A 17,391-nucleotide genomic window follows, 5' to 3' on the forward strand; every position below is an offset into this window, starting at 1 on the left:
GGTGCCTCCGCAACGCCGATAATAGCCAGCACCCGTTTCGAATGTCCCCGGCTTTGGGTGTAATGCAATCCGAGCTCAGGCGTGAGAGGAGAACTAGGTCTCAATGCTATCCGCTTAATCTCAGGTGCTGGTAACAGGCATTTCTAGCTGAGACCGTGTCCCTCAAAGATCTTCACACACTGCTGATTGTGTCCTGTACTCTGGGCCCAGTCCAGTTTCCCACAGGGGATGGGAGGGTGCAGGGAGAAGGCTGCCTTGGGATTCACTGTCCCAAAGGCCTTGTCCTACACTTGGAAAAATCAAGTACACAACTGCCCACTGGCGCACCTCCACCGGTGGTAGCACCAGCTGGAGTGTGGGATGCAGGATGCTCCCGGATACCAGTGTCCTTCGGGGCTAGGCAGCAAACGCCTGCCCATGGCCTCCACCGGTAGTGGTGCCCCACCTCTGCAGCTGCTGTCTGCCCCGAGGGAGAAATGAATTGTCCAGTGCTGCTCACGTTGCAGTCAAGGGGGCCCTTCATGGATGCAAAGGCTGGATTTGTCCATGGGTATGGAATTGAGGGAGCTGGTGAAATGGGGGGCAGAGGCTGGAGCTGCCACAGGGAGTCAGCACAGGTCTCCGGAGCTGAGCCCTCGGCTTGCAGCTCAGCCCACCTTCTCTGAGCAAGCAGGGGGACTTGAGGGCTCTGTAGGAAGCTGCCTGCCCCAGCAGTCTCCCAAGGAAGAGTCTCTGGGCCAAATCAAGGCCTGGTGTAAACACGCTGAATCCTGAAACTACCCCAGGGCTCCACTTTCATCTCATTCTAACAAGGGAAACAGGAACATAAGAACAGCCATACTGGGTCAGACCAAAGGTCCATCTAGCCCAGTATCCTGTCTTCTGACAGTGGCCAATGCCAGGTGCCCAGGAGGGAATGAACCAAACAGGGAATCATCAAGTGATCCATCCCCTGTCACCCAGCTTCTGGCAAACTGAGGTTAGGGACATCATCTCTGCCCATCCTGGCTAATAGCCATTGATGGACCTATCCTCCATGAATTTATCTAGTTCTTTTTTTGAACCCTGTTATAGCCTTGGCCTTCACAACATCCTCTGGCAAGGAGTGCCACAGGTTGACTCTGCATTTGTGTGAAGAAAACCTTCCTTTTGTTTGTTTTAAACCTGCTGCCTATTAATTTCATTTAAATGGAGAAGTGGAAGCCCCAAGCGGGGTGAGGGGAACACCGAGCCCCTGTGCTTGGACGAAGGCTCAGGGAGGAGGTGTGGGGAATCCTGTAGTAGCCCAGGTAAGTGAGAACTGGGCCAAAATGGGTCACAGCTATGCCTAACGTCTGACACTGACGGTTCTTGCAGGAAATTCCGGCCCTTCTATCACCAATTCAAGAGCTTCCCTGACCTGAACTTCCTGGCACCAAACAGATCCAGCCCATTTGAGCCTCTGAAAACCCCCTCAAGCTCCTGCAGAGTCAGGTAGGTGGTGCAAGCTGCCAGGGAGCATGGCTGTTACAGCCCCACTGCTGCCTTGGAGCCATTGGCGTCACCAGAGACTCCCAGCTCCTTTGCACGGGGCCAGAGAGACTCCTGAGCTGCTTTCTTCCACGGCTAATCTGAGCTCTGACCTTGTTCCAGGTCAGAAAACTGCCAACCGGCTGGGGAGGGCCCCAGCTGGCAGGTGGCCTCACCATCCCCAGACCTTGCTGTGCCGATGGCTTGTGCCAGAGCCTGTGTTTCACAAAGACTCCTCTGGGGCTGGGTGTTAAGTGGGTCTGTGTGACCCAGCTGCAGCCCTCATGTGACTCCTGAGCACTCGGGAGCTTGCTGCTGCTCCTCCGCCAGCTTTCTGTGGGGGGGTCCACAGGACTGTCCTTGGTTCCCTTCTCATCTCCTCCTGCCCTTACCTCTGGCTGATCTCCTCCACAAACCAGCTCAGCTACTCTTTGCTGACAACACGTGGACTTTCCTCTCTGCACCAGACCTGTCTCCTGTCAGCCTCCCTCTCTCATCTCCTCAAGCTCAACATGGCTAAAACTGAGCTCTTAATCCCCCCCCCCCCCCCCCCCCCATCCTTCCTGCTACCTCCTTTCTCGTCAGGCTGAGTGAGACCTCATCTGGAACACTGGTCACCCATGTTCATGAAAGGTGAATCCAGAACAGGTGCAGAGAAGAGCTGCTAGGATGACCAGGGGACTGGAGAGCTGACCTTACGAGAGGGGATTGGCTTGTTTAGCCTAGTGAGACCGCTCATGATTGGTCTCTGATTATGTTGGGGGTGAAGAGCTGTTGAAGCTGAAGGACAATGTTGGCACAAGAAGAAGCGGGGACAAACTAGCCATGAACACATTCTGGCTGGAAATGAGGTTTCTCTCACCAGTCATCCTTCCCAGCCGTGGCTGAAGTTGACAAAGGTACAAGGTGCTGGCTTCCCTTGTCTGCTTAGGCAAAGATCTTTCTTTCACCTAAGACTTTTCCTCACCTATATTCGGTTCCAGTGACTTCACGTGCCCCTTCTTCCCCACCCCTTGGTTGAAGGACTCGTCTTGTCTGTCTAGTGATGGATGCCAAAGATGGCTTCAGTCCTTGCTTAGATCTTGTGAAGGTCAATGACCTTGTTTCAAGAAGCAGGATGATCTCCTGCTGTTCTTTCCCTTCCTGTGGGTTTCCCATCCCCCTTTGAGTTCTATGAAAAGCGGCTTCCATTGTTTGATTCCTCTATGCTTAATGTACATAGGAGACAGGTAGAAAGCTGTGACATCCCCTCCTGTCTGGGCAGACTGGTATCCGGGAGTATCCATTATTCCTCATACAGTGTTAATACAGCCAGTTCAGTGATATTAATCACCAGTCATTAGCGGTCAGCAAAGGCCTCACTCAATACTCTTGTAGTACAGTAACGTTGTACACCATCAGCTGCTTATCACTGGAGGTTCAGCCCAGGGAGCCTTTGCAGTGGATTCCTCTGGAAAAGTGAAACCCAGACCAAGCGTCTGTCTCCTGCTGGGAATAGGCGCCATGCTGCCTTCTTCTCTCCCCCCTCCCCCCCTTGTCAGTGTGAGGTTTGCCTCTGCCCCTTGTCAGCTTGGTAGGGGGGATGTAAATGGGACTCTCATCCCTATGTTTGGGACAGACCTGGCGCACCTCCAGCACCCCCCTGGTTCACACTCCACGACTCTCCATACCCGTCGCATGCAGACATCACACAAGAAAGTTAATGATCAGTGAGTTATTGGTACCTCACAAGGCCTATTTTGTGCACAGATGATTACCGCGGTGTGTAGGATGTGAGTACAGGCTGCTTTCGGTCACAATCAGGGATTCTGGGTTTATCTCCTTCCTCTGAAGCCTCAGGATGGCTGTGGCTGGGCTTGGACATGGCTGGGGAGCGCCAGGGCTCTCAGGTGGCACTGGGCATTTTCTCTCTCAGGTGCTTGGCTGATGCCCCTCGGCCTGTGGGCCCTTCGAACCGACAGTCCCTTTGTTTGGGTTCAGTGTGCGGGTGCTGGGTGGGGCTGGTGCCCTGGGCTACACAGGAGGTCCGACTCAGTGAGCTGGGGGTCCCTGCTGGCCTTGAACTCTGTGACTTGACCAGTATGGACAGCCCCACTGTCCTCTCTGTCACTGAGGCCTGTAACCAGGCATCCGCTTCAACTCGGACCTCCCTCTAGGTCCTTGCACCCAGGCTGTGTCAATGGTATCAGTTCTTTGTGCAGAAAATCCCTAAGGTCCGGCCTCTCCTATCCATCCACAGACCTAGAGCTCCCATCTCACCTCTCGATTACTGCAGCCTCCTTCTGTCTGGCCTGGACACGTGCGTCTCTCGTATCCCAAACGTTGCTGCAGAGGTCGTTCTCCTCGCCCATTGTTGTGACCATGTCCCCTGTCTCGTGTCCTTCCACTGACTCCTCTGTCACCTCAAACATAAGCTGCTTGTCTTCACTCCCCAGGCCCTTTGTGGCCTATCCCCCACCCTACCTCTCACCTCTCCTTGGCTATGAAGAGGTCATCTCCAACCTCTGATCAGCCCAGCGATGCTAGCCTCCTTCGCCCCTTTGTGCTTGCTTCTCTGCTGCCCCTCGTGCTTGGGAGGAGCTCCCTGTAGATCTCCCACAGCTGCCTCACTATCTGCCTTCAGATCCCACCTTAACTCCTTTGCTGCAGTGCCCGCGCAGACCGACAACAGTCAGGTGCTGGTGTGCAGAGACCACGGCCTGTCACGCTAAGCAGCGTCCTTGTGCTCCCGTCTCCTCTCCTACTTAATACTGTCTGCCCCTGGGGACAGAGGCCATCTTGTTTGTACCACACCTAGCACAACCGATTGCTAGGCATGGGGTAATACGGATCTCTAGCCCTGTACTGTGTCCTCTTGCAGAGTCCCCGAGGGCTGTCTGACACACAGCGAGAGAGAGAGGAGCCCCCGGTCCAGCCCAGCTGCCGCGCCCAAGAGGAGGAAGGGGTTTTGTGAATGCTGCCAGGAGACCTTCGGGGAGCTGCAGCTGGTAAGGGCTCCACTGGCATCTAAGCAGGCCTAGCGCTGTCTCGGTCTCCCCCGCCCGTGGCTCAAGGCGGGCAGAGCCTCTGCAGACATGCCCAACGCAGGCTTGCCCAATGGGGAAGCCGCTGATCTTACAGGTGTGCCTTGGCGCCATGGTGCTCGGCTGGACTCTGCTGCTCCTCTGACCTGTCTCAGCAGAGCAGCCCAAGTCCATGGGAGCTGGGAGCGTGCCATCCTGGGGGGCAGTCATGCCCCTGGCCCGGGGGAGCCTGGAGTGCCGGCACTGGTGTCCATCCCAGCTGCTGGGAGCCAAGCCGTGGACGGCACTGCTCTTGCCCCATACTTGTCATATCTTGGCCCTGGGATGTTCCCGGCACCATAGCCCTGTGCAGCCTGGTGGGCAGCGGCTGGCATCTGTTGCATGAAAGGGTAGAGCAGCTGTCGCTTTGTGCCCAGATCTGTTCCCCTTGGCCCCACAGCCTGTCCCTGAGGGCCTCTTGCCTTCCCCAGCAGCTGCCATCCAGCTACCTCCAGAGCAAGCAGCTACTGCTGCTCCCTGGCCCTCTCCCCAGCGTGGTGCTGCAGCCCGCTCTCATGTGCCTGCTGCTGCTGGAGGAAGGTGCTAGCCCCACGCTCCCCTTGCTCTCTGTTCCAGCACCTCCAGAGTCCCCGGCACAGGCGGTTCGCGCTGGACGCCTCTCGGTATGCGGCTGTGGATCACGTCATCGCCCAGCTCACCAACGACTTTGCAGAGATCCCAGCCTGGTCCTCGCCCCCCAGGTAACCCACACAGAGCTTGCTGCCCTGGGGCTTGAGGGTCTGGCTTGGGCAGCCCAGATCACAAGGGGTTAAAATCTACAGCCAGTCAGCTGCTCAGTGACCTGTCAGGCAGGCAGTTCTGGTGGAGGGGCCCTGCTTCCCTTAGCAGAGCAGGGTCCGGGTGACCAGTTCCCTTCGGTGTCCAGGGCAGACTGGCTCCTTCCCCTGCTGCACCCTCAAAAACACGAGCCGCTCTGGGCTTCTGTTGCCCTGGGGCTGTTCTCTGGGGAATTTCCCAGCCCCCTCTCATGCCTTTACCCAAGAGAGACTCGTCTCCTGTGACGCAGGACCCCTCACTGCCCAAAAGATACATCTGCTCCTCCGCCCCCCGCCTGTTTCTCTGTGCTGGGGCGTCTCTCGGGGGCTGGGTCAGGCTGCCCTGGTGAACTTCCCTCCTGGGCTGGAGTTCTGCACAGCTGCATTTCAAGCCAGTGCCTCTCCCAGTCTACTCGGCCTCCCCTCCGAGCAGAGGGGCTTAACTACCCCGTCCCTGCACAAATCGTGCTGACTACCCGAGGGGCGCTGCCCAGCCCTGGCGTCTGGTCCGGGCAAGGGGCCCCCGTTTTAAATGAGACGCTTTCTCTCCCAGGGTGCCCTGCTCTCCTGTGGCTGACGATGAACGTTGTGGCTCTCAAGCAAAGGCCGTGGAAGGCCTGGGCGCACCAGCTGCAGAGCTGGGACAGAAGCCCCAGCTGGCCAGGAAGGACCAAGCAGAGCTGTGTCTCAGTGCAGTGGCCGTGCTGGGCGGGGAATGCTCCACGGGCCCAGAGGAGAAGGTCAGCCAGCTCCCTCCTGCTCCAGAATTGCCAGATGGGCACCCCCTGCTGGGGCTACGGGCTGAGATGCTGCGAGCCAGGCCATCTGCTAGCCCAGGGCCAGCTGGGAGGGCCCATGCTGGGTGTCGGAACACGGACCGATCTGCTGTTGGCAGCAGCCCCCACTGCACTGTTGTCTTGGCTACTGCTCCTGATCTCAGCCGGTGGACCCAGGCCAGCGATGGATTGACTGGAGAGGCAGCTGCTTGCTCCCCTGAACTTGTTCCCCAGGATGCGCTCGAGCCCCTGGGAGCATCATCCTGCTCCAGGAAACGCAAACTCTCCGACAGCCCTCACCCGCGGCTGGAAAAGAAGCCGAGGATCCGGCTGAGCAGCGACCCCCTGCAGCTGGAGAAGCAGACAGGCTCGGAGCACTGCAGCTCAGTTCATCGGGGTGTGGGGCTGGCTGCGGAGGGGGCTGCTGGCACTGCTCCATCTGGTGCTCCTGGAGCAGAGCGCTTGCTGCTTTCCAGCAGGCTCTGCAGCTTCCCTGCTTCCGTGACGCCTCAGGACTGTGCCCGTGTGCTGCCAGAGCCTCCCGAGCCTGTTCCCATGGCTATAGATGACACCGAGGCTACCCTGGCAAGCACAGCCACTCAGCAGGGCTGGGAGAGAGGGACTCCAGAGGGGCAGCCTACAGAGAAGGCCCCGGAGCCTCCCTGCTGTGTGGCTGGCTCTGGCCTTGAGCTGCGATCGCCTACCTGGGACAAGGCCAGCTGTTCTGCAGTCCAGCCAGCCCTCCCACACCTGCCAATCCCCCAGGCCAGGCACTTGCGCTGTACTGAAGTAGCTGAAGGTGCACCGCCCAAGCCACCCAACAGCATAGACCTTGGTGAAAGCATCCTCCAGCCTGCCCCTTGCGGCACCCAGGCTGGCCCGAATCTGGGACCATCACTCTCTTCTTCCGAGTCGGACTGGGACGTCCAGCTGCTCTGCTCACTGGACACTCTGCAGGGCACCAGGAACCGGCCGGTAGACCTGGAGGTGCTCCGGAGGACCTGCATCAACGTCCGAGACAGCGGCTACGAGTCCCATCTCTACTCGGTCCTGAAGCAGAAGTCTGAGCTGGACTGGGCAGGCAGAGATGACCAGAGCTGTCGGAACTGTCGCGTGGAAACGGAAGGAGCCCCTTTCGCTGTCTTTGAGGCCTGCCTGGGCAGCTGGACCAGCTAGCCACTTGCTGCACAGACCCCTTCCAGTACTAGAGCTCCCCCTCCACACTGCCCCAAGCTCGGCTGCAAAGGGAGCCTCCCCATGGCTCTGGCAAACCGCCTTCCCCACAGCCATCAGAAAGCACAAGCCTGCCTGGAGCCTGTCTGTGGGCAGTGGAATGAGATCCGTGATCATTACTGGCTGCAAATGGAGGGTGGGGCTGAGCCTGGAGGCTTCGGGCAAGACTTGGTTCACTTGCTTGTGGGTCTCGGCCGCAGGCTGGGCTCTCCGGCAGGGCCATGCTAGCCCTGTCTTTCCATGGGGACGGACCACTGGGCCTAGCCAGGCCTTGACCAATAGTGGCCTGGCTCTCCTCTCCCCTCAGTGGAGTGACCAGGAAGCAGACTCCCTTGCCTAGACTAGACGACACCATGTGTCCAGCTGCTCGATAGTGGCTTTTGAAGGGCCTGCTGCCTTTCATTAGCACTGCTCATACATGCATCTCCTGTGCTCTCAATCACCCTCTGCAGCCTGACCCTGGCGGAGAGAGACGTGAGCACTTAGTACCAGGAAAACAACATTCCCTTAGCCAGTGGCCTGGCAAGTGTGCAGCGAGCTGATGCAGAGCCGGTGGAGGTGGGATGCACCCCTAGTCTGATCTGCAGACGGAGCTGGGGTTTTCTCCCCTCTTCCCATGCAGCAGAAAGGCAGGCAGTCAATGCTGCCGTTCTCTCGCCCAGAAAGAGCTGCTGTCCTCGAAATGACTCTGCTCTGAGCTCCCGCCAGCGTTCCCTGCTCTTTCTGCATCTCCCTGGCCCCTTTCTACTTGTGGTATAGTTAATGGGGGGGAAATGAGCCGCTGTCTGGATCGATTCCTCTTCCTGTTTTAGCTTCTGCTCTGTTCTATGGGGCCACGGCTCCCCTGTCTCTCGTGTCTCCACTGGCCATTGCAGATGATTGTGTTTAAAACTTCCTGCTTGTTTTAGAAACAAATTAAAACTAAAATAAACTGAGTGTAACGATCCAGTGTGAGACTCGGCTTCCTCGTGCGGCTGCCGGGGGCGTTCTGCTCCAGGTGCTGTTAACCTGCTGTTGATCCTTCCCCTGTGCGAGGTCCAGGAGAACCAGCGCGGGGCTCTGCAGGAGGTGAGTCCGGACCCCCCCCGCAAAGGCTGATAGGTGGGACCCTGTGGCCTCGCTGGGCTGGAGCACCACTCTAGGGTGGGGGGCTGTCTGGGTGGGTCCAAACATGCTGTGGTGCAGGTGCTTGGTCTTCTCCAAGGAGGCAGGCTCAGGTACATCCAGCCCCTGTGGGCTTCCACCCTCTGCCCTCCAATCTTCACCTGCGGGAAGGGGCTGTGCTTTTGGGAGCCCTTCTCAGCACAGCTGTTTCTGTTCACATGCTCTGGCAGGACTTCCCTATCAGAGCCAGTCCCTTCTCTTCTCTTCTCTCCTCCCTCCCTCCGTGTCTTTGCAGAGGGTGAAGGTTGGCTGCAGTCGGCTGCACGGAGAAGACTGGCCTAACTCGAGAGTCTTGGCTTGTTGTGAAAGGCTTTAGCTGCCCAGGAGCGAACCCACCAGCTCTGCCTACCGGAGCAGGAGCCAATTCCTCTGCTCCCATGAGCCACAGCTCTGCCAAGGAGGCCTTGGCATGACAGCGTCTGCTTGGATGCTGTGATCTCCTGCAGCTGGGGGCGATGAAAGGGCCAAGGGAGCCTGTGGGAGCAGCCTTGTCTGTGCCTGTCAGTAATGGGGGGGGGGGGGGTCCGGCAACTCCAGGGGCTGGCTCGCTCTGAGAGGCCTAGTCCAAGCCAGCCCCTGCTTGTGCGGGAGGGACTGAGGGTACAGGGTGTAGCAGTGCAGGGTGTACTTTGCTGCTCCACATCTTTCATGCTAGGAGCACGCTGGGTGGCTCCCGCTCGGCTGGGAGCGAGGGGGGTGGATGGTGGGCCCAGGGTCCCCCCTGCTCATGTGCCCAGTCCTGGAGAACTGGGGGCAGGGCAGGGTCCCAGCTGTCAGCTGAGCCGGTGCACCCCAGCTCTGAGGCAGCCACTCTTCCCTCAGGACTCAGGAAGGAGGGTGTTGGGGGCCCTAGGGAACCCCCCCCTTACTGGGCACAGGTATCTGAAATGCAGCCCAGACCCCAGCACGAAGCCCAGGGTCCTGCTCTCTTGGGGCTGCTGCTCATGTTCTGTCTGCTCCGTTGCTCCTGGCAAAGGCTGAGGGGGGCAGAGCCCAGGAGCAGTGCTGAGACCCTGTAGGGCAGCTCCAGCTGGGCCTCAAAGCCTGAGGCCCTAGTAGCTCTTGGCCCTTTGCACCCATCCCCCTAGCTGAGATAAACAGTCCTGCTAGGCCCCTCCCTCTGCTGCTCCTCACTGCATGCATATGGCCCCCAGCACCTGTGGCCCCCTGAAGAGGCATATCCATCCCCCTCATGCTGATACCCCTTGCACAGTGTGAGACTGGCTGTGTCCCCCAACTCCCTGCTCAGAGGCCGCGGCCCTGCTCCTGCCATCCCAGTCACCTCAGGGTACAGCTTGTTCCCAGAACCTCGATGCTGCAGCCCCTGGGCCAGCTGGCGCACCCGGGCTCCCGCAGGCAAGGCAGCTGGAGCATCAGACGCCCTCCCAGAGGGAATGGGTGGCTGCTCTGACGGCAGCGGCAGTAGCCACGGCCGTGCCAGCCCCCTGTTCTGTGCAGGCCTGGCTACTCCCTAGTATCTCAAAGGGATCCCTCCTGCCTTGTGTCCCGTCAATTGTTGCCGGCAGGGCTGCTGGCTTTGCCCATGAGATAGAGCCTCGTTACTGAGTCTGAGCGGGGTCAGGCTAGACTGCACTGCCCACTTAAAGGACCCTACCTGACCCCCATGCAGCAGGGGGAGCGGCTGAGGGTTGACAGGAGGGGACTGAATTCCGCATCCCTGGCAGGGAGTGCGCTCTAGGGAGCTATACGGCTGGTGCAGAGGCAAGGATTCAAGAGTCCTGGATTCCGTATCCAGTTCTTGCTGACAGGCAGTTGAGGGCAAATTTTCCAAAGTGCATCTGTCCAAAGCCTGACTTGCACATGTAGTGACCTCTATGCATGCATCCGTGGCACACAGCCCTGTCTGCGTGCACGCCCACACCTGTATGCACTCGCATTGCACGCAGTGGAGGCTGGGTGGGTGTAATTTAGCAACAGAGAGTCCTGTGGCACCTTATAGACTAACAGAAGTACTGGAGCATAAGCTTTCGTGGGTGAATACTCACTTCGTCAGATGCACACACACTAAATGTGGCCCTTTAAATCCTCAGTATCTCAGGTTCTCCCTCAGTAAAGTCCAGCTGCTGGGCCCTGCCCTGGAGGCCGTGGTGAGGCTTGACTAGCTACTGTTCTGCAGTGATGCGGCTGAGGCTGCTGCTGATGATGCTAAAAGGAATCTGCCAGGTTTAGCTCTGGCCAGAGCCCTGCAGTGGAAGCCAGCTCTGCCCCTGCCCTGTTGGGGAAGTTCTGGCCCTGCTCTGTGCCTCAGTTTTCCTAGCTGTAAAATGGGGTTAGTGACACTGACCGTACCAGCTGGTAGAGATCACAGGGTGGGGGGAGGCCTCTAGTTTGAACCCCTCAATTCACGGGTTAAAACACCCGGGGGAAGCTAGGCAGGTTTCCTGCTGGATTTGTGCCTCAGTCCCAGCTGGTCCAGCAGCTGTGCTGGAGCCTGGGAAAGCAGGAGGAGTCTAACCATGCAGTGTTGGGGGCTGGGAGAAATACACTCTGTTAATGGACGCTGGGATCAGTGCAATGAACTATTCCATCCTGCAACCTCCGTGGGTGGATGTGGATGTGGAGTGCTGTTCCTTAGAGCCCGTGATGCTGGGTGGGGCCCCAGGGGGCTGACCCGGGTGTGGGACCAGCACGTTCTCTGTGTGGATCCTAGGCCAGCGTCTGCTCCATTGCACAGGTGCTACACACAACTGCTGTGGGTGCATAGGGGGGTTGTTCCTGTGGGAGGCTAATACATCCCCTCAGCTCACAGCCCCCCTTAGCACAGTGGGCAAATGACCCCAGTGGGGTGGGGGGGAGCAGCAGCCAGGGAGCCCAGCCAGTGTGTGCGGGGGGTGGCTGCTGGACAGGGGGAGCGCAGAAGAGGAACACAGGAGTTGCTAGGCCACAGCGCATCAGGTGTGGTGTCCTGTGCCCTGCCATGCTGCAGGAGGTCGCTGGGCCCCTTTCAGTGACTGACCCTGCTGCGTCCCAGGGTGGGAGCAGGCACCCCCCAATGTGTCAGGCCGGCTGGAGGCCAGTGCGGATTCCTTCTTGAGCCCTCAGTCTCCCATCAGCTTCTCTGAGCCTGGCCCTGCTCACCTTTGTCTGCTGGAGTCACAGCTGGAGTGTGAGGTGCAGTTCTCGCAATGACGGGGGAGCTGGGGTGCACAAGCTGCTGCTGCCAGCAGGCCCTACGAGCCCCCCACTAGGATTCAAATGGTTGTAGTGCTAATGGATGGGGCCCCTGCTATGCACCCCTCCTCTGAGGGGGGCTTGGCCCAGCACTGCTGCTGTGGGCTTTGTACCCCTGGTTCTGCAGCACCTGGCTCTGCCCCACCCATGATGGGACGCCAGGATAGCTGGGCCTTGTGTCTGCCCAGGCTTGTGGCCCCTGCGTGGGGGTTCCATCGCCAATGGAGGGATAGCTCAGTGGTTTGAGCATTGGCCTGCTAAACCCAGGGTTGTGAGTTCAATCCGTGAGGGGGCCACTTAGGGACCTGGGTAAAAATCTGTTTGGGGATTGGTCCTGCTTTGAGCAGGGGGTTGGGCTAGATACCTCCTGAGGTCCCTTCCAACCCTGAGATTTTATGATGGCCAGGTAAGAGAGAGCCATGGAGCCGCCTTCCCCTGCAGCCAGAGCGAGCAGAGCAGGGTGTGGCCGCAGCAAAGAATCATCTCCCAGAGGGGCTAGTGCAGCCATCATGTAACCGGTGAGCTGGGGCTGGCGTCAGGCTCAGTGGGGCTGACCCTGGGGCTGCTGGGCCTGATGCTGGGGGCCTTGGACAGCAGCTGGCCCCTGAGAATCCCCTTCTCCTGCTGCCCCCACCCCACCCCACGTGGACAGTGTCTTCCCAGGCAGCTAGATGGGGGCAGTGACTGGTTCCATGTTCAAGGAGCCTCCGCTCCAGCCAGGATGTTCTGTGTCCAAAGTGCAGGCGCAAGGCAGCTGCTGCTGCTCTGACCCACGTGTGCTGCACACTCGGGAGATGCTGCGGGAGGGGAGCGCCGGGAGAGACTGGCACAGAACAGGGCTTTTATCAGCATGCTGGCTGGCGGGAGCCCGTGCTGGGGCACTCGCCCACACCCCTGCTCTGCTACTCTCCAACCCCATCCTCGTTCCCTACTCTCCCCCACAGGAGTCTGGCTCTGGAGCGCTGCTCCCCACGGAGTTATGGCAGCAGCCGGCCCGCCTCCTATGTGGCCCGTTGGGTAAAGGTAGCCAGCACGTCCTTGCAAAGCACCATGCAGACACTGACAAGGCGCCTTGGGAGATACGTAAGGAATAGCTAAGGATCGCTACATGCACCCCTGCAATGCAGCCGTGTCTGGGGTGGAACGTGGCTGCTGGTTAACAGGGCACAGTAACGCTGCTCGCCAGTCAGGAAGTGAAGGCGGATGCTGTATCCAGCTGACGCTGCCATACAAAGGGGGATGGGGAGGGCGTAGTTACCTGAGCTGGAGTGTGGCCAAACTCTCAGGGTCCTGAATGACCACCTGGGCTCAGCTCAGCACCTCTGGTTTTCATGCCCTCGGAAAGCCGGCACTGCCAGCAGCACAGCGCCCCCTAGCGCCATGCTGAGGCTTTGGCTCCACACTGATCCAGCAGGAACAGCACCATCTACCAAGTTTTGGCCCCTACCTGCTTCCTGGTGTTTCTGGGGCGTCTCCCAACCACCAGGGACCTGGCACAACCCTCCTCTTCTTTCATCTGGTTAGATTTCCTGTTGTAAAACCCACCTGTCCAGGAGCTGGGAGTGCCCTGCAGCATCCCAGCTGAGACCCCAGCTGGCAGCATCAGCTGCTCCATGGCCAAGGCAAACGCCAGGAAGCTTTGTGGCCCCACGTGCCCTGGAATGCACCCTCATTGCCCCTCCAACACCAACATGCCAGGGGCATTTCCAACATGCCTAGCTGGGGGGAGGGATAGCTCAGTGGTTTGAGCATTGGCCTACTAAACCCAGGGTTGTGAGTTCAATCCTTGAGGGGACCATTTAGGGATCGGGGGTAAAAAGTCTGTCTGGGGATTGGTCCTGCTTTGAGCAGGGGGTTGGACTAGATACCTCCTGAGGTCCCTTCCAACCCTGATATTCTATGTCTATGTAGCTAGCCAGGGAGGCTTCCACACAGGGCAGCATCACAGCTCCCAGGGGTCATGTCCTGTTCACCCTCCTCAAGGGCTCCTGGCCTCCAGTTGGTATCAGGGAGTAGAATTTGATAGGTTTATTTTTGACGCTGAAAACGAGTCGTTGTGTTTGTAGTTAAACGGCTTCCTAGTGCTTAAATGGGAGAGCAGCCTGCCTCCGGGGTGGGAGCCTGGCTCAGCCGCTGGGCCCACTGCAGAGAGGAGCAAGCCCAGGCACTGGAAAAGATCGGGTCAGACTTTTTAAGAAACCTTTGATGAAGCCTGAGTGGCTGGAAAACAAGGCGTTGCTCGCCTTTCCCCTTTCTTCCCAGGCCTTTCCTTTGCTGTTCTGTTCTTTGCTCACCCCTTAGTTTCGTTACAAAATATTTGTCAATAAAAGAGCAATAAATGTTGTAAAAAGAATAAGGAAGAGCCTTGAATCCCTGCTGTTCATATTTTAAAATGTCCCCCATGTGATCTACCCTCTGTGGTACTTCTCTGCCTCCAGCACCAGAGTACCTCAGTATCGTTCAGGTATTTGTCCTCACTCAGCCCCGGGAGGCAGGACAGTGCTATTAACCACATTGTACAGAGGGGAAACTGAGGCACAGAGCAACTAGCTGGCTGCCCAAGGTCACACAGGACTATATCGATAAGCTACCAAATGCTCTCCTGCCAGCGATACACCACCATCCCGCCAGTCCACCGCCCCAGCCCTTCCGTCAAGAGCTGTCTCCCGGCTCTCCAGCGAAAATAGGGAGGACACAACATTTCTAGGATTACAAGCTCACAACCCCCCAAAAAACTCATCATAAAGAAGCCCCTGTGGAGGCCCCTGCAAGGTGCCAGCACATGGTGTTGAAGAGGGACATACACACTTGGATGGGGGCAGAGGGACTGACAGAGCTTGGGGCTGGGATGCTCAAAGGCCCCCAGGGGATTTAGGCACCCAGCACCTGTTGCATCCCAGCAGAATTCCTAACTCCCCATGGCTCCTTCAGACCCCCCAGCCTAGCCCTCCTGTGCCCACTAATGGTGGCACCAGCCCCAACAGCTCAACAATCCTGAGGCAGACCCCAAAATCGTGAGATTGTTTTGGAAGAGACTCTTGTGGTTGTGAGCTGTCTTGACTTGTGAACTCCACACACATGCCCCTACCCCAGTGGGCATCCTGCCAGCGGTCCCAGAGCTATCCAGCAAGGGGGCTCCGGCCCATGGCAGTCAGAGCGTCCACGTTCTTCCCAACCCAACCACCTCATTAATCAGTTCTGCCGCCCCAGCCCCACATCTGTCCCCTTGCCTGCCCCTCACAGCCTCACATCTGTCCCCATAGGCCTGTCTGTCCCCTCCACAGCCCCACATCTGTCCCACCCACTGCCCCAAGTCTGCCCCTGCCTGCCCCCCACAGCCCCACGTCTGCCCCACAGCTCTAGGTGCTCTTCACCCCCCTCCCCCAGGGCAGAAGCACCGTCCCATCCCCACTGCTCAGAGGAGGGGTTGGGGAGGAAGGGGCAGAGCAGCCGGGGGTTTTCTGCTCCCCCCTCCTGGACTCCTGGGGGAGGGGGATCTGCCCGCCCATGCAGTCACCCTGATTGGCTGCTCTCCCACCAGAGGCGGGCCAGTGGGGAAGCAGCCAGTCGGACGGGGGTCCCTGGCAGAGGTGGAGCGTCTCCTGTCCTTGCGCTCGGGTCACTGCACTGAGCTCACTGCAGTCAGTGGCAGGAGCCCCATTCTGGCCCGGGCCCTTGGCGCTGGTGTCCCCACCCCAGCCTGGGCCTGCTGCCAGCCCACTGGCTCGGACAGCAGCCAGAGCCCTGCAGCCAGGCAGCCCTGGGCCGCTGCCCGGCTTATTAGCAAGTCAGTGACACAATCTATGGCCATGTGCATGGTTGCTGGGTTCCTCCCGGAGGCTACCTGCTGCAGCGTCCCCCGCCGGCCCTCCCCTCTGCCACACGGGCAGAGCCAGCTCCCACCCTGCTCCCCAGGGTGCAGCCATCCCTGTCCCTCCCCAGTGGGCCCGGGGTGCACCACAATAACAGCACGGAGCGGCTGCGGCATGGCCAGGAGCCTGCTCCCCCAGCCCTCCCTGGAGCAGCCTGAGGCATGGCTGAGACTTGTGCTAGCCCTGGGCACTTGGGCGGGACACTGGTTCGCTGGGGGGGAGCTCAGCGGTTGGAGCTGCAGGACAGTGACGCCCCCTCTCCCTGGAGCCCAGCAGAGTGGGGCTAGGAGCCCTAGGGGCACTGTGATTATCGCTTGAGCGCAGTCCTACACGCCAGCCCCCCGAGCGAGACACGCCATGGCCCAGGGGCTTCTGCCAGAACAGCTCTGGTGGTCAGAGATTGCACCTCGGCACAGCCCACCGACAGTCTGTCGTGCAGCCCTGGCCGGGACATGCTTCGAAATCCCCAGCCTGCATCCTGCAGGCTGAGCTGGGGGTGGCAGGTGTGTGGGGTTGGGAGCGTGACCTGGGCCCTGCGCAGCTGCTAATGATTCCCTGGCGCTTTCCCCGAGAGCAGGGCTTGCTCTGTTCCTTCCCTTGGCCAGCGTGTTCAGTGGGCTGCTGCTCTCCACCCCAGAGGTGGCTGTTTTCAGCGGGGTTGAATGTTTCAAGTGGCCACAGGACTTTGGGCTGGGCGCAGAGCAGGGTTGTTAGAGATGTGCCTAGAGATGGCACGTTAGAGGCATACGTACAGCTCCCCACCCAAACCAGGGTGCTGGCAGCAGAGGTCCCTCTCCAACGGCTGGCACAGAACCCAGCGCGGGGGGAGCCCCGTCGCTGTTTGGGGAGGGGGGAAGCCCCTGGCAGAGGTGGTCTGGGTGCATGAGACTGTTCTTCCCGCCCTGCGGAGCAGTAGGGAAGGTGGAGACTGCCTGGTAGCAGCTGCGGTTGCCTGCACTGGTGCATTGTGCATGTAGGTTGGAGCAGGTGCTTGTGAGAGCTCAGAGGATGCTGGCAGGCAGGGAGGGAGGGATCTGAGCAGCTCACGTGTCTCCTCTGCCTTTTTCCTCCTCTCGCCCTGCTAATGTTGGGCTTTTCTCTCTGTCACTGCAGGCTCAGGATGGAGAACTAGCAGCCTCTGGGCACTGCAGCCTAGAACCCCCTGCCCCAGTTGCTTCTCCTGCCCCACACCCTCCATTTGTGCTGGCTTTCCAAGGGCCATTTTCTCCCTCCCTCCTCATCTGGCAAAGGAAAGCAAAGGAAGAGCGCGCCCGCCTCTCAATGCGAAGCCCCAAGAGGAAGAAAGGGCACGGAGGTCTCTCTCCCGAGCAGCAGCGTGAGCCCAGCCGGGGCAGATCCCAGCACACGCTGAGCCTGGGGGGGTTATGAGGCAAACATGAGCCTTCTGCAGAAGTGGGTGTTAGCAGCTTTCATCTCCCTCGTGCCTCAGTCAGGTAAGTGCTGCCCAAGGCAGCCTCTCAACTTTGGGCTCCCCCTTCCCTCTGGGGGTTTGTTCTGGTCCAGGCTGCGGGGCAGGAGCATGACGGCCAGCAAACCCACAGATCCACTCCCCCCGGCTTCCCCTGCGGGCCCTGAGCAGGACCCTGGCTTTTGTCCCCCACCCCTTTTCTTTCCCCTGCTTGTTTTCCCCCGGCCCTGGCCGCAGTCTCTTCTGCTGCAAGCCACACGCTTTTCTGCAGTGCCTCCCCCGACACCAAGGTGGTGGGAGCAGGGAGAGCTTGGAAGACCTGTTCGGGGGCACGGGAGGATTCCCCCAGGCTTGGCAGGCTCTGATTCCCTCGCTAGC

The 17,391-nt window shown here is 59.3% G+C and overlaps 1 protein-coding gene across 1 annotated transcript in view; it reads left to right on the forward strand.

Annotated features, from left to right (window-relative positions):
- The first annotated feature begins 16,980 nt into the window (after positions 1 to 16,980).
- ADAM11 (ADAM metallopeptidase domain 11) overlaps positions 16,981 to 17,391 on the forward strand; it is a 50,790-nt gene continuing 50,379 nt past the window's right edge. The window contains exon 1 of the mRNA XM_065422503.1: positions 16,981 to 17,038. Within this exon, the coding sequence (XP_065278575.1) occupies positions 16,981 to 17,038 (58 nt within the window). The remainder of the gene's footprint in view (positions 17,039 to 17,391) is intronic.

Source organism: Emys orbicularis, chromosome 25, assembly GCF_028017835.1.
Source record: "Emys orbicularis isolate rEmyOrb1 chromosome 25, rEmyOrb1.hap1, whole genome shotgun sequence".
In the NCBI taxonomy this organism is placed as follows: Eukaryota; Metazoa; Chordata; order Testudines; family Emydidae; genus Emys; species Emys orbicularis.